Source organism: Anomaloglossus baeobatrachus, chromosome 1, assembly GCF_048569485.1.
Source record: "Anomaloglossus baeobatrachus isolate aAnoBae1 chromosome 1, aAnoBae1.hap1, whole genome shotgun sequence".
NCBI lineage: Eukaryota > Metazoa > Chordata > Amphibia > Anura > Aromobatidae > Anomaloglossus > Anomaloglossus baeobatrachus.
Genome location: NC_134353.1, coordinates 134,845,524 through 134,869,145, shown reverse-complemented (window position 1 = coordinate 134,869,145; position 23,622 = coordinate 134,845,524). Strand labels below are relative to the sequence as shown.

Genomic DNA, 23,622 nt, shown 5'->3' with positions numbered 1-23,622 from the left:
CAGTCTAATGGGTATGGGAATCCCAAACAGATTATTATCGGGGGAAATATCAACCCAGCATGGTCAATCTCGAACTGCCTTTAATGCCGAAGCGCCGTTTACAGTTCAGTTTCCCTCATCTCTACACAGGAACTCTTGGTCAAATAAGTACTTTTGTGTGCGGAAGCCGAGATGGCCATCGTTTGGCCAAAATCCTTCTGTTGTGTATTGCTACCTTTTACTTTTTTCCCCCATTGAAAATGCATGAATGCTCAGCTGATTTTTCAACCATTTTTTTATGTAATAGGTAAGGTCATGTTGTAGCCTAAAAGACAATAGAATTCTTTATGTTGGGGACTCACATAAGATAGTTGTGGGATGAAATGGCTGGTTGAGCCAATTTTTGTCTCTTGTGTATGGCCAGCTTTACTTTTTTATTATTGTTTTTAGGTAAATGGGTATATAGTCTATATAGAGACTACATGACTTAACACTAGAACTACTGGACTCGTGACACCTATATAGAAATACATGGTGCAAAGTAGTCAAAATGACTACCTCAGTAGTTCTAGTGTTAAAGGGAACCTGTCACCAGATTTGGCGACTATAAGTTGTGGCTACCACCACTGAGCTCTTATATGCAGCATTCAATAATATTGTATATACGAGCCCAGGCCGCGCTGTAGAACGTAAAAATCACTTTTATAATACTCACCTAAGGGATGGTCTGATCCGGTGGGTATAGCTGCTCTCTGTTATGGTGCCTCTTCTCTGCTGTGATCTCGTCCTCCTTCTTCTGAGGCCCATGTTTATGACGCATTCTACGTTATCCACACTTGCCGGCATTGAGGTCCTGCGAAGGCAGATCAAAGTACTGTAATGCGCAGGCACGAGGAAAGGTTAAAGACCATCCGCGCATGCGAACTACAAGACTTTGATGTAGCCTGAGCAGGGCAAATCAAAGTGCACCTGCACAGGACTGCAATGCCGGCAAGTGTGGATGATGTAGGATGCGTCATACACAATATCTCTGAAGAAGGAGGACAGCAGTCACCGCAGAGAGGAGGCGCCGGACCAGAGAGCAGTGACACTCAACGGACCGGACCACCCCCTAGATGAGTATAATAAAGGTGGTTTTTATGTTCTACAGAGCGGCCTGGGCTCTTACATACGGTATTGTAGAATGCTGTATATAAGGGCTCACTGGTGGTGGCTGCAAATTATAGTCGCCAATCTGGTGACAGGTTCCCTTTAAGTGTGCCGGACAAGTGTCCTGCCAGTAAGAATAGCCAATCATCTCCCCCTGTCAATGGGATTAAGATTACTTGATAAATTTATTTCTTAATTGTATGTATCACAACAGGTTTTATATACTTTAGATAGTTTTGTTACACCTTATGCTATAACACATTGTTAGTTTACGGCTACATCTACATATTTTTCCTATTAAGAAACCAGACCTGCACGTAACATAGCTGTGAACTGAACGATAAATACCTGCAACCGAGGTTCCTTTTCCTCTGTTATGTCTATGTTATGTCTTCCTCCTACGTAAAGGATTGTTACAGACAAAGATGTGGATCATGGTGTATTAAAGAACCTGTGTGCCATCTCTGCTGGAGAAGAAAACTCATTTCCTACAATTATTCCCCATCATTAGAGAAAGAAACCTTTCTCTTAATCCATAAAATGGTTTGACCTAGTAGAAGAATTCCGCACAGCCTGGCGGAAATAGCTGACGTGTCCAGATTCATTGGAAAGGATTTTTTTTAATCCAATGAGACTTTATTTAAAATAATTCCTAAAAAAAACCTGTTGAGCTTTCCTGAACCAAAAGAATGAATGGTCCTTGTAAATCTAGGAAACCTGTCATGCTGAGAAGAGGTTAACAACTTGTAGTATGCCAAAAATAACGAAGATGTGAGTCCTGCTTGCAGATGTAGGTCAGAAAAGGCCATTTCCTGGACAAGGCTTTGACTGTAGTTCTTTTCAGTTGCTACTTCTTTGTTAAAAATAACTTCTATCCTATTATATGGTGAAGCCTGAATGATAATAGGGTTTATATTCACGCCTGAGATAATGGGAATTAGCTAGAAACGTCAAATGCTTGACATTTAAAGCCTCTTTTGTACAGTAGGTTATTAGTATGTTATGTAACTGCTCTTGTTGTACTACTGTAGGGTCACGAGATAAAATATCTTTATAGGTTGCCTTCTGTGGATTGATTACTAAAGAGTTTTACAGCACATTTGTTTACTAAGGCAAGTGCTATCCATTAGGGTCCGGCAACTTTGACCACCACCAATCCCGAGGGTGGAGGTCCATGGTTCCCTTCTCTGGCTGCATGTGTTTAGATACAGATTTAAAGTCTGTAAACAGTTAAACTTTAGTGGGGAAAATGCATTTAAAGGGACTTTCTATTGTTACAACTTTCAACCACGATACGAAAAAAGTATAATAATGGCACATGACTGCTAAGGTCCCTGATTTGGCTGTGGTCAAGTAAATATACCTTTAAAATGAATGTGTCAGCAAGTTTTTGCTATGTAAGCTGAGGACATCATGCTGTAGGGGTAAAAAAATAAAAAGCAACTATGCCTCTCTTATCTGTGTGAGCTATTGTTTACTTTATGACCATGGGATTAACATTGCAGGACTAGAAATTCATGTGCAGAGCAGTCTGACACACCCCCTGCTGTGATTGACACCTCACAGTGAATACACAATTTATAGAAAGCCTGGTGAGGGCGGGACAGCCTTCCCAGCTCAGCTACATGATTAAATCTCAATTCTTTGATTATGTGACAATGGCTGTATCCAGTAATCTACGTGATACACTGTTGGATTCAAAATCTCTTTGCCTATATTAAGTTGCTGTCAGATGAGGTAGCAAAAACCTGCTGACAGATTCCCTTTAAAGATAATCTAATTCATCCTAAGTATGTGGGTGCTACTGACAACTGGTGTCACCCTATAACCTTTAGAACCCTCACAACGTTATAAATGTTAATGTACAGTAGGTTTTAAGGGACTTTGAAAATTCTGTAATTCTGTATTTGAAAATAGAGATGGATTACCAATCTGCAGCTTATGTATATATTCCATCAGTGAAGCCATTTTCTACCTATATTCTTGAGAAATGCTGAAACCAGCTGTTCAAATTTTAGTCACTGCAGAATAGCTTGGTATGAAATTCATTGTATAGCAAATTCTTCCCACCATTCATAAGCACATGTGTAAATATAGTCTTTCCAAGCGCCACGTAGAAAGGGGGAAACATATGGAATGATTAGGCGGCCAGCCTGAAGCTCGTTTATTCCAATGACTTTTCCAGTTCTTTATAAATTCCTTTGTAAGGCCGGTTTCACACTTCAGGCATTCATGATCTGAGTATGGGTTGCAATCACAAGACTTGCTTCGGGTCTGTTGACCCAAAGTCAACAGTCTCATAGGTATACTTAAGTCTGTTAGGATTGGGTCAATATATTGAGATCTACTGTATACTAAAACTGAAAGTCGGATGTGTGAAGCCGGTCTTACTTGCATCATATGGAAACCTCTGTGACTGCCTAATAACCTTGATATACAGACTTGGTTAGTAATAGGATTATTGGCTAGAGGCTAGCCATATTGGCAACCTTTTTGATAAGGTATAGTAGTAGTATGTTCACTACCTAGATTACAATAAAAATCCACTCATCTTGTGCGTGCAGGACGAAAGGAAAGCTGGACAGACACACAAAATAATGTGTTTGAACTGCCTATTTCTGTGAGAGTACCCTATAGTCTTAAGACCCAATCACTTTATATAGCTGCCATGCGAAGATGGTTCCACTGATAGTCCACATGGCAGCTATCTCGCCCAATTCCTCCATATGCAGGAACATTTGCTCTTTGATGATCTCTATGAGAGAGCTGCTGCCAGACATCTCTGGTGATGGATTATCTCTTAGAGAGAACAAAGTCCGAAATCAGATGTGTCAGATTCTTAAAATCCTCAAAATAATTTGTCAGGGTCCAAACATATTAGATTACAGGTCACTATTAGTTTACTGTGTATGGGAATTTCAGATGTCTTACACCTCCTCTCCCTTTCTTTAATAAGCAGTCTCCAGGCATGTTTGGTAGTTAGGTACGTAGGTACTTAAGTGCCTCCAAATCTTATAGACCTATCTTTCCCCATCCCACATGTGTTTTCAATGTGGATGTAATGCTCGCCGTCGGTGTAGGGGCAGTGAGTGGGATTAGTGGACCCACTGGCTCGCAGGGGGGGCCCGGGCTTAACCTTTAGTGGAAGGGGCTTAACTAAGCACCTACCGCGAAGCAGACGCCAGGTACCACTCCCAGGGCAGTGACAGAGACTGTGTTAGCCGACTCCCAGGACAGGAGATGGACTCAGATATGGACACGGATGCAGGCAGATACATGTGGGATCATTAGGGCAGACAGGCAGATGGGTACAGACAGATATGGTGGTCACAGCAGGGTCAGATAGGTATGGGAAGGCAAGTTCAGGTGATGGACACAGCGATAATAGGACCTGACAACTAGCAAGACAGATGGCACAGTGACTAACTGAAGGTGTTGCATAGGCACCTCACTTAATGGGAGAGTGCCTTAAACACACAGTGCCTCTCAGCCATAAGCTGAGAGGCATTTCTGGGAAATAGTGCGCTGGCGCTTTTAAGAGGAGGGCCGGTGTGCGCGCTTTTTAGGTGCATTCCCAGGAATCCTGTGCGACATGGGAAGGAGGCAGCAGAGCACGTGAGAGGCCACACGGCTGCAGGGGAGAACAGGACCCCGCCGGGCGGTGAGTAAGTCGGCATCGCTGCAGTGGAGAACGGAGTAAGCTTCTCTTAAGACACCTGAATCAGAAATTATACAGTATGTCAACATGTTCAATCCATCTTTGAAGAGTTGTGAGTTTGCGTATACATTAGGTAGTAAGCCGGTCATGCCGGAATCAGAAGGTTCTGCCAGTATTAATCTAATTTGTTTATAGGGAACCTGTCAGCAGAAATTTCGCCCAAAACTTAAAAGATTCCCTCTCTGCAGCTCCTGGGCTGCATTCTAGAAAGGTCCCTGTTATTATTGTGCCCCCTGTGAGACCAAAATAAAGACTTTATAAAGTGGTACCTTTTTGTATGCAGATTCTGTAAATGTGACACGGGGGCGGGCTGCCTGATGGCCGTTAGTCTGCCTCCTAACGCTTTAGGCCGTCCCCCATCGCCAATTTCCATAGCTGTGGATGCCGCCCAGTGCTCCACAGGTCCCCGCGCATGCCCAGTGCTCATCTCTCATGGATGAGCACTGTGCCCAGTGTCACCGCTGGTGACGTGCGCGCAGGCTTTGGATTATGGGCGGTGCTGTGATGTTTATTACCAAGCAACCGCCCATAATCGCGAGACCGCGCTTTCCCCCTCGGCGTGCTTCGTTCTGCGCAAGCGCGGTGCTGCTAACCCCACGTCACCTCCTATCTATTTCCTGCCTCAGGGCAAGATGGGAAGGAGGTGACGTGGGGTCAGCAGCACCGCGCTTGCGCAGAACGAAGGACTCCGAGGGTGAAAGCGCGGTCCCGTGATTATGGGCGGTTGCTTGGTAATAAACATCACAGCACCGCCCATAATCTAAAGCCTGCGCGCACGTCACCAGCGGTGACACTGGGCACAGTGCTCATCCACGAGAGATGAGCACTGGGCATGCGCGGGGACCTGTGGAGCACTGGGCGGCGTCCACAGCTATGGAAATCGGCGATGGGGGATGGCCTAAAGCGGCAGGAGGCAGCATAACGGCCATCAGGCAGCCCGCCCCCGTGTCACATTTACAGAATCTGCATACAAAAAGGTACCACTTTATAAAGTCTTTATTTTGGTCTCACAGGGGGCACAATAATAACAGGGACCTTTCTAGAATGCAGCCCAGGATCTGGTTCCCTTTATCGTACTTAACCAACCCAGTAACGTAAACATTCACACTTTAACCTCCTTTGTTCTACTGAACCAAACTTGAATTGTCGTAGAACCATATCATGATACTAGAGCTGCAAAAGGTCCTGGTAGTAAGATGATAACCTGAACACTAAAATGAGGCCTTTACACTTTTCATGAAATTTGTTGGGTCTAATGTGGGATTTTTTTTGGTGTATGCTAAATTTGAGGATATTTCCTTTTACAGATAACTGACTTTCACTATAGTTAATTAAATACCTAGTCACTCCTAGGATTGAAACCATATGTAAAAACGCTTCCTTTAATGCAGTAATAAACCAAGAGGCCAGCCAGACCTCTTCATGACCCAGCAGCCAGGCCCGGGTCTGGTTACATTATTATTTAAATAGTTCTTCTTATCTGAATTCTTTAAGACTTCTGACAAATGCCAACCTGTATCCTTGTAGCCTGTGTCAAAATTTGCAGTTCAGTAACATCTGGAGCTCCAAAGGTTGTGTGCTCCCTCTGCAAGTGCCGGACAGCCCCACTGACATGGTAAATAATTGATCACTAATCCTCAGATTTTGCAAGATTCTATAAACAAGAGAACATACTGGGCAAATATTTATCCCCGAGTAGGATATTGTGCATCATATTCGCCTTTGATCCTGTGCAGATGGCTTGAATTCAGTTGGCTTGCAATCTGCGTTTGGGCTTTTATCTTTGCTTGGCCCAACTTTCCTGACCTTCCCAGTGCGTCCCATGTGAATTTTATCAAGGTTACATGTAAAAGCTCCAGCATGTGAACCAGTGCGGCAGTATGGTATGTGAGATGGCACCAGGAGTCATTTATCTTGGGAGTTTTTTCTTTATAGGAGAGTTCAGGAAACATCTGGTTCCTTTAACCCTTTTGTTTACAGCCCTCCACTAACGCCTGCCACTAAACTGTGACTACTTATTTTGTCTGTGTAAATATAACATTGCTTTTACTTTTGTGTCATCTTTGGATACTACTTTTTTAAAATAACTAAAAATAAATGTGTTCTCCCTAGATCTTCTATTTCCCATTGACATCTCCGCTGTAAAAAAGGACCATGATTTCTTGGATAGAGATGCGATTGAAGCCTTATGCAGGTTGGTGTTTATTGTGTACATGGATCCTTTCTTTGTATATTTTTGTTGTTTTTTAGATTTCTACTTTTATGTACTTTGGAGCTTAAGGGACTTTAAAGGGGTGGTTCACTACTCTTCAGTAGTGACATCATCTCTGTAAAACTGATAGGGAAGACTTTTTGTAAATACCTTGTGTTACCAATTCTGCCTGTGAGCGGTGCTATTGTGATCTGCTCTTCCCCATCGCATGACCCCCCCCAGGCTCCATGACCTCTGGGATCCAATGATGTCAGGTCAACTTCCAGTTGACCTGACATCATCGCGGCCAGCCCCAGTCTTCCTGAGTGACTGGGCTGTGGGTGGAGTTTCACCGCTCAGCACAGCCCAGCATCTCGCATGCGCTCTTCTTCACTGCAGAGCGCCACAAGCTGGAGAGATGCTGGGCTGTGATGAGCAGTGAAATGCCACCACAGCCCAGTCACTCAGGAAAACTGGGGCTGGCCACGGTGATGTCAGGTGAGCTGGAAGTTGACGTGACATCATGGGATCCCAAAAGTCATGGAGCCCAGGAGGTCACGCGATGGGGAAGAGCAGACCACAATAGTGCCGCTCAGAGGCAGAATTGGTATGACAAGGTATTTACAAAATGCCTCCCCTTTCAGTTTTACAGAGATGTGGTCACTACTGCAGAGTAGTGAACCACCCCTTTAATTACCATTACTGTGTTGTTTATTAATTCCCCATCTATTAACTTGTAGTAATGAATCTTTATTAAAGTACTTACCAGTTCTCGTCTTCTGTCACTTCCAGAGCTGCACCGGTCCCTCTCTTACATCATGTGACCACAGACCTTTCTTGTCGGCTCACACTGCTGAACATTTCTACCTTTCTTAAAGGAGTTGTCCACTGCTAGAACAACCCCTTCTGATGCCACTTGGCTCCCCCAGTTAAAATAAAAGACCCTGTACTCACCTCCCGTTCTAACACTGTTCCAGCACTGTTGGTAATTGCAGTTCGGGGTTCTTGTGACAATATGATGTCATGGGAGCCCTGCGTCCAATCATGGATGGCTTCTCTCTCCCCGCCTTCTGACCAAATAAGTTAATCAATAGGAAGTGACCCTGCGGCTGCCACTCACTTCCTGTTGATTGCTCATTTGGTCTGAAGGCGGGGAGAGAGAAGTCGGCGATGATTGGACTTGAGGTTCCCATGACATCACTATGTCACGTGAGCTCCGAACCCCGATTACCAATAGCGCTTGAACAGCGCCAGAACAGGAGGGGAGTACAGTGTTTTTTATGTTAAATGAGGAAAACAACTGGAATCTGAAGGGTTGCGCTAGTAGTGGACAACCACTTTAATGTAAGTCCATGAGGACCTTGTGCTAAGTCTCATACACTTACATTGAGAAAATGACTTCCGGTCCACACAGAAGATGCTGTAGTGAGTCAGTTGGTCACAACTGTGGTCACACGATGCAGGAACGGACCAGACCAGTTTTTGCTGAGATACTTGTGTGAACAAGGCAATACCATGCACAGCCTATCAACAATAGGGAAAAAAAAAATTTTATGGACAAAAGTAAACACTTCTAATCTCTCACACCTTTAATTTGAAGATTTTAGTATCAATTTAGGGAAATTAGATGTAAACAAAGTGTAAGGACCCATATACACTGGCTGATAATCAGGGATTAGTGTTTGTACGAATGCTCGTTTCCTGATTATCAGCCTGTATAAAAAGGTCAGCAAGTGCCTGATGAATAAGGCTATGTGCGCACGTGTGCATAATTCATGCAGTTACGCGTCCTGCGTCCCCTGCACAATCTATGGAGATTGTGCAGGGGCCATGCGCACGTGGCATCTTAGAGCGCAGCGCTTCGGCTGCTGCCCGAAGCGTGCGTTCTAAGAAGTGACATGTCACTTCTTACGTGCACTTTGCCGGCAGCCCCTGCTCTGTCTATGGCAGGAGCTGCAGGCAGAGCGCACGTTCTCTGCCGGCACCATGCGCTTCAGAACGGAGCTTTTCAGCTGCGCTCTGAAGCGCACCTTTTAGGTGCGGTGCAGAGCGCACACGTGCGCACATAGCCTAACACAAAATGCCCATTGATTGGGTAGGATGATTTCTAATCTTACTTAGCTGCGCTGGCTTGACATATGTACATCTTGCTGGAATAATGTCGTCATCCCAGCTAATAAAAAAAAGAACTGGGAATAAGATAAGGAGATTCGCCGGTTCCCGTTCAATGGTCACAGAATACTTTATATAGTTACACCCATTTATAATCCTAACCCAGATTATTGTGCTGACCAGATTATCAAAGTCTCGATGAATCCCATTATTATTGTAACTTTGTAATTGTAATTCATCCCAAATTGTAATTGTAATTCATCCCAAATTCATAATGTGCCTAGGATGCTGGGATTACACAATTCCCAATGTTTCAGGAAAAGAAATAAAATTCCGACACTCGACAGAGCTATGCAGCAATGCTACGTAAAAAATCTTAAAATATTGCGCCACATTAGGTGACTGCTGCACAATGTGAAACATGTGAAGTACTAGAATTATCTAGTCCCATCCAGCTGAACAGCCTTCGCCTGGCATGATGACTTTGATGTTCAGAGGAGAATCTTGAGTATTGCTGATAAGACTGTCTAATCTCTGCGAGACTTTAGTTTAATGTGTCTACACAACAAAACTGCGCAGTCGGCTGAAAAGGATACAGCCGTCTGCTGTTGGGAAGATAAACTTTTCATGTTTTTAATGTAAGGGAATAGTTCTCCAAATCCAAGTAAAAATCTGTCTGATACGCATGGTGTCAGTTACAAGAAAAATCGTGTCTACTAGGATTACATTTCTCCTGTGTCACATTTTATGGGTGCCAAGAACAAAACAAATGAAATATGTTGTCTTTCCCTGACCTTCAGTGTTTCTTTTCTGCTTGGTTTGATTTCTTTGTAAGCCTCCCCTCCATGTTCCAGTTTAAAGGTCCAACAATGGGCAAAGGAGCAAATCACCAGGGTCTAGCATAAAGTACTCAACATCATCCGAAGCTAAATTCTTGCCACTCATGGTGGCTCCAAAGCTAAAGTATTACCATTAAACTCTGGAAATTATTCCTAATCCTCAATTTTAAATATATCATGTTCAACATGCTTTACTTTTATAATAGCAGCCATACGTTACACTGTGTTCTCTCTATAAATGGCTTCCGATCATTTAGATTATACTGTTGTAACATTAGAATTAACTATAATATATTGAAGCCTAAATCTAATGAATACTGTAGTGGAATGAAATGTAAAGATCTAGTTTTCAATAATCTGATCTCGTGTTAAATGGGTCAGGAGCTGACCACCATGGCTGGTTGTAGCCAATGTTTGCTTCATGTGACTAACGATGAAGAACCAATTGTCTAGACTGCAGTTTAGAATAAGTCTATGTTCAGGAGATTCACCACCCCCACCCTTTCTCTTACTGAATAGAAAACTTGCATATTCCTCTTTAAGGAAAGGGGAAGCTTATGTGCCAGATATTGCAGCAGTCCATTACTAGGCCAACCCCTTTTGAGTCCATGTTACCCCCAGGTATTATAATAAAGACTATGCTCACTGACACCCATCCAGCGGTGTCCCAGTTCGTGTTGCTGGGGCTCGCGTCACGCAAGCCCCATATCCAATCTGTGCTGGCTTCTGTTTCCCCCCTTTTGGACCAAACAAACAATCAAAAGGAAGTGAGCAAAGCCACTGTGCTCACTTCCTGTTAACTAACTCGTCTGGTCCGATGGCAGGGAGAAGGAAGCCGTCGCTGATTGAAAACGGGGCTTGCATGATGTCACAACCTCATGTGAGCCCCGGTACTGCAATCCCGGATTCCACTAGAAGGGTGTCGGTACGGAAGGCGAGTGTAGTCTTTATTATTTTACCTGGGGGAAACGTGGAATCAAAAGGGCTTGTCCTAGTAGTGTATGACCCCTTTAATTAAGTTAGTAAGGGTCATATAAATCACAGAAAACCCCTATTGTCTATTTAAGGAACAAATTCTGTTATATGGTGGTCTTTAGCATTTTGCTCTCAATGTCAATAAGTGAGTAATAAAGTCATGCTTTTTTGCTCATTTGCAACAGCAAAGGTTAATTTTAAGAAAAGGTTAATATGAGACAATGTCCCTGTTGTCCATAGTCTGTGTCTGGTATTGCAAATCAACACCATGTTTTTCTAATGTTATTGACCCTTTTTAAATAGTTTGAGATAAAAAAGGACACAAATATTTTCGAAGTGATATCTTTGTTGGCTAAGCATAAAAATTATATTTGCAAAGTTTTGGTGTTCAGAGGCTTTCATCAGGCCAGTTTACTACAAGTCAATGAGACCAGAGTACGACATTAATATATACTTTTGTATTTTTTTACATTTTCTGATTAAAGGCTCCCATACAAAAAGTTAGCCATACCCACCAAAATGGACAGGATCTGCCGATGGTCTAATGAGTATAGGGATATAACAATTTTCTACCAACAGATGATGTCTGGGGAGAGAAGAATCTGAGGATCTGACCTTTGAATTTCAATGGCCAATCCTTTTGTTCTGCTCAGAGATAAGCTGGTGCCAGAGGAGTCTGGTAGTGGGTCTCCCAAAGAGAACACAGGAGCTCTCAGCCAAAGGTGAACGTTCCTTTGTAGAAGGAGTCGGGAGAGACAACTATCAGTCAAGCCATCAATCGGCCACCAGCTATATAATGTATATGAGGGCCTTACCATGGTACCACAATATAATTTTTATTGTAAATCTGTGCTCTATATCTAACAAGAACTGATAAAGCACAAAGTGTGGGACCAGAAGTAATGACAAGGATAAATTAAATAGTTTTTTATTAAGTGTAGGGCTAAAAGGCAAATTATTTATGTACAATCAACACAGTAGACACAAAGACATATTGGTGAATGAGCCAACATGGAAAACCAAAAAATAAATTAAAAAGTTAGTGCAGAATCAAGTACACAAAAAAAGAGATAAAAGTAAATCAAAAAGTTAAGAATTTTATGTGCGAAAAAATGTAATTTATTTCTGTAATTTTGCTCCTTGACCAATATTTGGGGCCCAGATTTGGCTTAGTATATCACATACATTTTTGAAATAGTTTGTAGGAGATATATTTGGCAAGGCAAAAACATTAGTCGACCGCACGTATTTGCTTAGGATTTAGCATTTGGATGCGTAAATGTGGAAGAAAGGGCAGTCTGTGCTTGTTGTGCATACATCGTGTACAATAAGGTCTCACATCTTGGAATGAACATGTTTTCTGTAAAGGTTACAACAGCCCATCACCTCTCCCTTATGATAAATTAACTTGTTTTTCAAAGAGGATCCAAATTATAAAATATGTATAAATTTAAAGAATTCACGATTTGCAATTTATAAAAGTTTATTTTTTGTTCTTCAGTCGAGGATAGTAGTGGACACAATGGAGTAGATTTTTCAAGACAAATGCAAAAAGGAAGTGGAATACTTATTTTTAAAAATTGGAATTTGATTGGTACTACTATTACTACGCTTTTCCTTTGAATTAGTTTCGGTGATTCTCCCACATTTTTGTAACATCTGCTCCTACTACTTTGAGAAAACATCAACTACACTGTCTAGACCTGCTCGTAACAGTAATCTAATTGATAGAACCTAGGAAAGCATGTTTTTCTAAAATACAAAAAAATAATAAGAATATAGTATATAACTAGTATATAATATAGTAAAATAATGCATAACTATATACAACACAACTTACAAATCCACAGAAAACCTCGAATTTAGTGACTTGAATTAACAAGAAGCTTACTAACCTAGCTCTAAACATGATAGCCTAACCCTGGAGGCAAGTGACTATAAAGGGCGCCGTTATGTTCACTGCTTGTTGTAAAGTATGTATTCAAGGTAAGGTCTTTAAACCGGGGTTTGTTTGCCCATTGGTACAAAGCACATATTAAGAATTTTGTGAAGTCCGGCATATTTTACCTGTGAGCAAAGGCAGACTCAAGACAACATTGCTTGTCTTGGCTCTTTTTCAGATTTTTGAAGAATTTTCTTAGTCACTTGGTATGTAGGTTAAGAAAACGATACTTATCTGAAAATAATCCGTTGCTTCGCTAAAGTCCAAACCAATGCAGGATTTATGTGGAAAAATGTATTTACAAGTTCCTGTTTGGACTGTTTGATGTTGGACATAATTCAGTTCTAAGATTCTAGATCTTTCTTTGTACAGTTTAGGCCTTAAAATAAAATGGACATTTTGGCTCTTATGCAAATGGCAGAGGCAGATGACTTCTCTGCCGTTCTGCACTGAAGAGCTGTATTCACTCCATTTGCTGCTTTATGGATCTTCCTGTATTATAGCCATCTTCATTCAATATTCCAGGTTTTATGTCATATCTTCAGCAATGCAGTAATACGGTAGCTCCACCTCAACTTTGTTCCTGATTTGCTTTGTACTATAGCCATAGCGCAGATTCATACACTCTGAAGGGATACGTTTCTGTAACTAGCAACAAACGTGTGTCAATGTGTATATATATATATATATATATATATATATACAGTATATATATATATATATACAGTATATATATATATATATATATATATATATATATATATATATATATATATATATATATATATATATATATATATATAAATAAAATGATGTTTTATTTATTTTTTTAGAAATATAGTGTAAATATAGCTGTTCTCCTAAATCTGGCATTGGCTTTCTTTCGCTCCTGCTCTTCTATATTGCTGAGATGTAGCCTTTCCTTCCTTGTATGTAAATTTACAATACAAAATGAAAGAAGCACTCCGTGTGTGGAATGGTATTAGCAGGGAGGAAAGGGTGGAGGGCTGTGGTTCTCACCTGATATGGTTCTGCAGTCCATACACCACTTGGTTGGATAGGAGAGTGATCTGTGGAAAAAAGACGAATCTTGTCCAGGTGCTGTATCAGAGGGAGAGGAGAAGAAAATGGTAAAATGCACTAGTTTATTAGGCTACACCTTTTAAGGACAGTCCGTCCTCTTCATCGGGCACCTGATGAAGAGGATGGACCATTCTTGAAACCCGTAGCCCAATAAACTAGTTCATTTTACCATTTGCTGGTCCTCTCCCTCCAGTGCAGAGACCGGACAGCACCGCTCTTTTTTTCCACAGATCACTCGTGTATATAAATTGAGTTTTTTGACTGATTGGCTGTGGTTCTAATGAAGAATCCCTTAGCAGAGAGTTGAAGACCACTCCACATGCCCAAAAATTACTATGTTTACTTGCAAGGAAGATCGTTCCATCTCTCAGGAATAGAGATGCGTAGGAACAAGAGAAAAAACAGCACCAGAAGGAGGATGCCATCGGCATACACATGAGATTTTTTGTCGGCTTAACGTTCGTTCGGGCAGACCTCTGTAAGCCAATCAGTGGTCATTTAATAGATTATTTAGACAGGCAACACGTGCTTGTATGCTCACAGAACAATTGTTAATGCAACCGTCCTGTGTAAATAGAATATCATTGTTCTCGGCAGCACATTTCCTGTTTACGCAGGATTATGTGCTGCCGAGAATGATTATTTGTAAGCAAGGTTAAAAGTATATCTCAGTCTATATAGACAAACTAATAGTCGTGGAAAAACTTTCCTAGTAATGGCCAGTACATTAAAATTTAGTCACTTTATTATAATTATTGACCTGATTATTCTTTTATTTGTATATGCTATTACCATTATAATCTTATTTATTAATCCTTTTTCTAACAGGCGACTAAATACCTTAAATAAATGTGCGGTAATGAAGCTGGAAATCAGTCCAAATAGAAAGAAGGTAAGAAACTTATTAACCAGCTAGAAATACGAAAGCAAAGACAATGCAGCCACCTTCCCCATATTCCGGTCAGCTGTGTAATTGAATTGTGCCTTTTGCCAGTAGTAATCCAGTCTAGATTGAAATGCTAACTAAATGACTTGCCGCATTTTAAATTGCTTTGCAATTGTATGTACTATGTAGATACTCTATGTGGCCACTGTGGCTTATAATAAAGGCTGAGGGGGATGGTATTCTAAAAGGACGTTAACAAAGGCTGAGCAAGTGACCTGGCATTATTCTATGAACAACCAATAGAAGAAATTATGACATTTAGAGAGTCATTTTGTTATAAATAATTTTATTTGGTTTCAAGATGAGCATCCAAGTCCACTACTTATCCAAGGCTGTCCGGTTCCTTCCTAACAAACTTTAAAGGTCTATCCCAGTCTGATAATTCACATGTGACATCAGTTAAGTCTATTATCCAACTACTCCGAGGTATAGAAAGGTGCTATATGGGACTTGTTTGTTAGATTGTCTGGAAATAATATTCAAATAGGTCATGTATTCGCAAGAGAACAATACCTATACAGTGCTTGTAATTTAGTATCAGACTAATCTTGGCTGATATTGATGGGATTGGCTGACAGTCTGGGCATGTGGGCTTCCTGACCTATAATGACGGGGAAGAGAAGGATCAGGTATGTCCAATTTCGGACTGCCAATCCCTTTGTTTTCCCTGAGATAAGAAAATAACCAAGGAGTCTGGCCGCAGCTTTCATAAAGGACATAGGAGCGTTCGGCCATGCCTAGAGCTACGGATTATGGGTCACTCTGCTGGCCAAACCATTGATCAAATGGGTATCGGGACAAAAATTGTTTGTTTCCCACCAGCTACCATATGAGAATCACCTACCAAACCAACCCTCTGATTGTGAAATTTCAGGGATTAAGTTTAATTTGGGGGATTTTTACTTTATTTAGCTCTATTCTTTTGGATAACGTCAATTCTTGGCACAATTGGATTTCTGGATTCCAGTGAAGGCAGGCCAAAACAGTTTGGAAACTTCTGACAAGTTCTTTCTGATTTGCAGTGTTTTAGATGCCAGGTCAGGCTGACTAAACCAGTGGTTGCTACAAAATATTCCCAGAAGAGGAATGAACTGGGGTTTTATGTTAGTACTTGTCTTATATATTTAAGAAGCAGTCTACTTTATGCAATGGCTAATTGCTGCTTTTCTTATATGTTTAGGATACAGATGTTCTACCATGCTTACCATAGCTTTTGCCTCTAGCATTTCATTATAGTAAATTTGGGGGATGGGGCATGTGTGTTGCACACATATCTCAGCCAACTTTATGCTTTAAGACCAGTATTTTTCATCATACGCTTCACATAAGATAATCAAGTCATCTATCTATCTATCTATCTATCTATCTATCTATCTATCTATCTATCTATCTATCTATCTATCTATCGTAATTTCTATATCTTTCCTGATATCTGTATTTGTGTCTAGTAGCCACACAGCCTATATAGATAGAGCCTACTTAACCTCTAGGCTCATGGAGATGATTACTTTGTGCCTTATGGTATAGTTAGGTATAGAAGCTAAAAAGAAATAACAATATGCTATATGCCTTTTTAATAGTGTCTAATCTTAAACTATCTCGTACTGATCATGCATTTCATAATAGTTTTTTTTGCAAAATTTAAAGAGGTAAATATAAAAGGAATGTTTTTATTGAGAGAAAATGTCCTAAATAAAAAGTACCCTCCTAGTGACCTTTAAGCTCCCCGCTGCTTAATTTGTCCCAGTCAGTCTTTGTACTGACCTGTAATGATGAGATGTGACCATTGCAGCCAATCACTGCAGCCATCAGTGGTCTTCTGCCAACCATACTACCATCACCACTGAAAACAGGATTGGTTGTAGTGTTCATGTGAGCATAGTCAGCAGTAAAAGACCGATGGTGACCACCGGATGAATTAGCTGATACTTATGAGGGTTTTTGTGTTTTAGTATATTTACTGCCTTTAGATTTTTATTTTTACATGATATAAATAATATGCTTTATAATATCTTATTTCAACATATTAACATGGTTTATTAAGCATTTCAATATATTAGTCTAATGAGAATCATCCCTTTCACATTTCTAGAGTGAAGATTCAGATGAAGATGAACCTTGTGCAATCAGTGGTAAATGGACATTCCAGCGGGACAGTAAAAGATGGTCTAGATTGGAAGAATTTGATGTGTTTCAGGGACATAAAACCGCACTGGGTGACAGTCATCTACTAGGAAATGCTATAAGCCAGGACAGCATTCTTACCGATCTGAGTGAACATCAAGAAGTTTCATCCATCCACAGCACCAGCAGTGACAGTCAAAGAGCACACATTCCCAGTGAGGCAGGAACTACCCGAACAAACTCAGTCAACAGTGTGTGTTCGTCTGGAAACGTTTTTGCAAATGATGATTCTTTTGGTAGCCTTCCATCTCCCAAGGAGCTTTCCCATTTTAACTTCAACATCAAGGTGAATGAAAAAAACTCAAGATCTAGAACGAAGAGCCTCCTGAAAAGAATGGAAAGTCTAAAGATCAAAACTTCCCACAGCAAAAAGAAGTCGCAGTCAAAAGCAGGCCTGACAATCAGTGAACCTATCCTACAAGAGGGGGTAGATGAGGATAAGCTAAAGCAACTGAACTGTGTGGAAATAACTTCTCTGAATGGAAACCATATTAATGCCCCTAAAGTGCGCAGGAGGAGCATATCAAACTCCACACAGACCAGCAGTAGTAGTAGTCAATCAGAAACAAGCAGCGCAGTCAGCACACCAAGTCCAGTTACAAGAACGCGTAGCTTAAGTGCTTGCCACAAGAGGGTTGGAATGTACTTAGAGGGCTTTGACCCTTTTAACCAGTCAACTTTTAGTGATGTTCTCGAACAAAACTATAAGAACCAGAGGAATTTTGGCGATGATGCTGTGTTTTTTATCCCCGAGGACCACAAGCCTGGAACATTTCCAAAAGCACTTTCAAATGGAAACTTGTCCCCGATGGACAGTAGCTCTTCTATGAGCTGGAGGAATGGAAGTTTTCATGGACATGACCACCTCAGTTTCACAAGGGAAAACAGTGTCAGCAGCGTCAACAGCTGCAAAAGTTCTTTTGGTAGGAGGAGACGCACTTCATGCTGTTCAGAAGGAAACAGAAGCCGGTTGAGTATCTATGACAATGTGCCTGGCACATTCCTCTACTCAAGTAATGGTGATCTGGCCGATTTGGAACATGAGGACATTTTCCCAGAACTGGATGACATATTGTATCATGTGAAGGGAATGCAGAGATTTGTAAATCAATGGACAGACAAATTTTATGATGAGGGGGATTCCGATTCAGCATTAGACTCTGTATCTCCCTGTCCTTCCTCTCCCAAACAGATCCATTTAGATATTGATAATGACTGCAGTGCTCTTAGTGATTTGGACAGCACAGGCAACTCATTGAATGATTGTGAAGAGACAACGGTGATCCAAGGAAGGAGAGACTCTGGAGTAGGCACATCTTTGACAAGATCCAATAGGTGTGTTTTCGTGTTATTTATTCGCCAGTATATGATTGGTTGTAATTGTTGCTTTGATGTATTTAACAACTACTTTAAATATTTGGAGGAATTTCCATTGTCTAATCAATGTTGACAGAAGCCTAAAGACCCCCCCATACACAATAGGTAGCTGTTGATTGAACAGTACAACTATTTCTCCCAAGTCCCCCATCAGCCCGGAGCTTCTCTGCTCTCAGTGAGAGACCTGCTGTTAGACTACTGCCAGTGGCTTATTTCCCAGAGTACAAAAGGATCTGTTGTTGGAAATCCAACTTGCCAATAGTTGCCGGCAGTTTGGCTGACATTTGTCTTGCGGTCCCATAGACAAAAGATTATTTTCTGTAGTGAGTAGTAATGGGTGTTACATGCTCGCCACTGCTCATTACTCAACCAAGCATAATGTAAGTAATGGGAAACTAAAGCATTTTCAAATTTGCATTCTCAAGGCTCGATCAAGTAATGAGCAGTGGCTAGTACGTTCGCTCATCACTAGTAACGAGTAATGTCAAATATTGTAAACTTTAAAATTGCCATTTGTTATTTACTAACTAGGCTGATTTGTAATTAGAGGACAATTGTGATAAATACTTAGAGGAATATTCCAACACTCATAACATATCCTAACCATACACTCACTCAACTCTATTAGTACATCACATAGTTATATGCAGCAACTGCATGCAAGTTACATGTCGATTTTTACCACTACCCTTTAAGAAAATAGTCCTGGAGGCGTGGTAAAGGGAGCTAAGAGCCTCTGTTCTAGCGGCCATGTCCCAACTATCTAGCAATTATCAATGTCCTGTAAATATGTGAAAAAAACAACAGCTGAAATATCCTTTAACAAGGACAGTAGAAAAGAAATTGGTCATATTTTGATTCATGTAGAGGGCATTTTTAACTGGAAGCCTAAATTTTGTTTCCTACCATCCGCAACCCAAGAGCGGTAAATAGAGCAAATCCTCAGCTGGTGTATAACTGGCTGTTAGATACCTGCTGTCCTCACGCTATTTTACCACATTGTCAATTTTCATTTTATCATGTGATTACAGTCTTAGTTATTAAGTCTACCGTACCTAATGCAGTTTACTCTGCCCATCTAACATATACATATTTTTTACATTGAAGGGAACCTGTCACCAGGTTTTTCCCTTATGACTTGCGGCCACCACCAGTAAGCCCTTATATACAGCATTCTAGAATACTGTATGTAAGAGCCCAGGCTGCTCTGTAGAATGTAAGAATCACCTTTATTATATTCACCTAGTCGGCGGTCCGGTTCGATGGGTGTCACTGCTCTCGGTCCAGCGCCTCCTCCATCCTGTACAGTTGCCATCTTCCTGCCCAGCAAAGTGTGCATGACACGTCCTGTGTCATCCACATAGAGGCCTCCATTGTGCTCTTGCGCATGTGCATTTTGATCTGCCCCCCTGCTGAGGACAGAGCAAAGTACTGTAATGCGCAGATGCAGGGAAAAGTCAAAGACCACCCGGATGTACGCAGGACCACAGTGGAGGTCTCTATGTGAATGACGCAGGACTCTTCATCCACACGGGGCTGGGCAGGAGGATGGCGATCGCACAAGATGGAGGAGGCGCTGGTCTGAGAGCAGCGACACCTATCAGACCGAACCACCCCCTAGGTGACTATTATAAAGGTGTTTTTTATGTTCTACAGAGCGGCCTGGGCTCTTACATATGGTATTCTAGAATGCTGTATATAAGGACTCACTGGTAGTGGCCACAGCTTATAGAGGAAAAACCTGGTGACAGGTTCCCTTTAAATTTTATTTGTATACTTCAAAATATTTCTTTAAATGGAGATTTCTTATCGTCCTGTTAATGAGATATCAGCATGAAAAATAGCAAACTGAATGATGTTTATTCACTCACATAAAAACTCATTTGGTGTCATTTTATGGGGGGAATTATATTCTCATTATGTGTATAGACAGGGGCTTCATTCTTCAGTTATTGTAGTGGAAATTACTAATCAGTCCTCCAAAATATCTGATTCATGGATTATGTCAGAGCTTGTTACTCAGTCCGAACTTATACATACCGTAAAGTATAACTCATCTCCTAATCATGGCTTTGTATGATGCAGGCACCGGTTCAGATGGCACAGCTTTCAGAGCTCTCATCGCCCCAGCTTAAGGTCTGCTTCATTGCAAATCAACTGCCAGTCGGTGACTCAGATAAACTTGCTGCAGAAATTTTCCCTTTTGAAGCTGACTGCTCTCCTGGAGAAGTACACCCCATCCAACAAGCATGGATTCAGCTGGTGAGTATCCAACCTCCATGATGTAACCATGCAAACATTGGGTTGGGCTTGGAAACAAATGGTCCAACTAATGTGTCTGTCATCCATTGTGGTTTCTCTTTCATGAACGTCTTGATTCTGCACCTTCGGGCAATTCCTTTTTTGATCTTGGTATCATATATATAGGCGTCATGGTGGCCTTGCTATGACTTGCACGCACATAATAGACAGAGATTCTTTACAGTGTCACATATCTGTAGAATGGCTTGTGGCATAGATAAAATATGTAACATTGTCCCTTCCTACTCCTCACCACAAAAATGTGTGACCCACAGCGTCAAAGTGTTTCCCATTCAGAAATGCTATTATCTAAATTCCTCGAAATGCGATAGACAGAATAGTTAGTACACATAGCTCATTATGGCTCGTAATGTTTTCAGTGTATGTGTTGGGCACAAAGAAGAGATTATTCATTTCGTTAATTTTCCTATTAGCCAACACGGCAACATAAGTAACAGAATATGGCCAGTGTTCATTGTGTGCGGAGGAATTTGTCTGTAAGGAGAGGTCGGGGAGTGGGCCGACTCCTCAAGGGTTAGATGGATTTTTTATTGTGTGGAGCATAAAAGGGAATCATAGAGCATTGTTTTACGTGACTCTTCTGTTAAACTCTTTTAGAACGGACCATGTAGCTTTCAATTGCCTTTCTTTTACAAAGCACTCATTTGTAGAGCTGATGTTCCTGGCTGACAGCCCCTAATGCTTTACACCAGATCCCCGCTGCTATGCCTGCTGCTGGGTGGCAGACCCGACTTGGAGTCTTTTGTTAATGGCAAAAGTTGATGTACAAAACTCTCTTTGTTAACGAGGCTATTTTCTCTTGATGAAGAGGAGAGTGAAGAAGTGACATTATTAGGGGGCTTTCACCACAGGCTTTATTGACTTATGTCTTGGCTTCTGTCTCCGTTATTCTAATATGTAGCATTGTTCACAGAATTGTATCTTCTGACTAGGCTTTTTTTTTGCCTGGAAACATTTTATGTATCTCTAAAGAAATGCATTATAAGAACCAGAGTTCTCCAGATATGTTAGATAATTATCTAGATATAAATATTAGATAGATAAATCAAAGTGATTGTACATGGGCCAGCATTTTGTACTATGTTGTTTTTTGGAGTGCTGCCCCTCACTTTGACAACATATTTGAGGAGGGTGCTTTGTTACTGGAAGCTTAAACTCTCGGCTTATGGGCCTAGTACTGGATTTATTGAGAAATTAGATGGATATATACTGGATAAATGAGAAAGGAGATGTGTGTGTATGTGTATATACAGCTCTGGCAAAAAATAACAGACCACTGCAAAATTGTCAGTTTTTTTCATTTTTCTCTTTTATAGGTATATTTTTGAGTAAAAAGTAAATTGTTCTTTTATTCTATAAACTACTGACAACATGACTCCGAATTTCCAAGCAATAAATATTGTATTTATTTTCTCAAAATGAGAAATGGTCAAAATAACAAAAAAATGCATTGCTTTCAGACCTCAAATAATGCAAAGAAAACAAGTTCATAATCATTTAGAAACAACATTACTAATAATGTTTTAACTCAGGAAGGGTTCAGAAAGTAATATTTTGTGGAATAACCATGATTTTTAATCACAGCTTTCATCTGTCTTGACATGTTTGCCACCAGTCTTTCACACTGCTTTTGGGTGACCAAACTCTGAGGACTGTTTTTTCCAGCAAAGACAGTGCACCATGCCACACAGCTAGGTCAATCAATGTTTGGATGAAGGACCACGACATCAAAACCTTGTCATGGCCTGTCCAATATCTAGACCTGAACCCCATTAAAAACCTCTGGAATCTAATCAAGAGGAAGATGGATAGTCACAAGCCATCAAACAAGGAAGAACTGCTTAAGTTTTTGCACCAGGAGTGGCATAAGGTCACCCAAAAGCAGTGTGAACGACTGGAGAAAAGCATGCCAAGACGCATGAAAGCTGTGATTAAAAAATCATGGTTATTCCACCACAAAATATTGATTTTCTGAACTCTTCCTGAGTGAAAACATTAGTATTGTTTCTAAATGATTATGAACTTGTTTTCTTTGCATTTTTTGAGGTCTGAAAGCAATTCATTTTTTTATTATTTTGACCATTTCTCATTTTCAGAAAATAAATACAAAATGTATTGCTTGGAAATTCGGAGACAAGTTGTCAGTAGTTTATAGAATAACAAAAACAATTTACATTTTACTCAAAAATATAATTATTACGATAAAAATCAGAAAAAGTGACAATTTTGCAGTGGTTTCTTAATTTCTGCTAGAACTGTATACAGTATATACACTACTCACAAAGTTATATTTGGTAAAATTTATGGAAAACATAAGTTCACACTACAGTGATATTTTATCATGAAAAGTAGGACAATTAAGTAGAAGCAGCAATGGTGGTTTCCTCATCTCAAACTATTTATTGAAACAAAAGCCAACAACAGTGGTGGGTATACCTTCCTAAAAAATGTCAGTGTCACAATAACTTGTCATGTGGCCTTGATCATTAATTGCAACTTGACAACGACGTCTCCTGCTGTTCACAAGTGCAGTTATTGTCTGCTCAGGCGGCATCCCTCTTTTCTAGAAGGTCAGCCCTCAGGTTGTTAAGGTTCTGAGGTACAAATTTATTAGCCTCTACCCATGAATTCAGTTGATCGCATAGGTTTTCTATCGGATTAAGGTCTGGAGAAAGTGCAGGTCACTCCATTTGAAGTCCCCCAGTCTCCAGCAGTCATTCCCTAATGATGCGACCTTGAGGAGATGGAGTATTGTCATCCATGAAGATGAAATTAGGCCTGTGTCTTTCATGTCTTTCATTATTT

General features: G+C 40.7%; 1 protein-coding gene across 1 annotated transcript in view; it reads left to right on the top strand.

Annotated features, from left to right (window-relative positions):
• Positions 1 to 23,622, top strand: part of DLC1 (DLC1 Rho GTPase activating protein) — a 709,032-nt gene that overhangs the window by 674,117 nt on the left and 11,293 nt on the right. Inside the window, 4 exon segments of the mRNA XM_075347073.1 lie at positions 6,959 to 7,040; positions 14,817 to 14,880; positions 17,027 to 18,453; positions 20,581 to 20,757. Coding sequence (XP_075203188.1) covers positions 6,959 to 7,040; positions 14,817 to 14,880; positions 17,027 to 18,453; positions 20,581 to 20,757 — 1,750 coding nt within the window.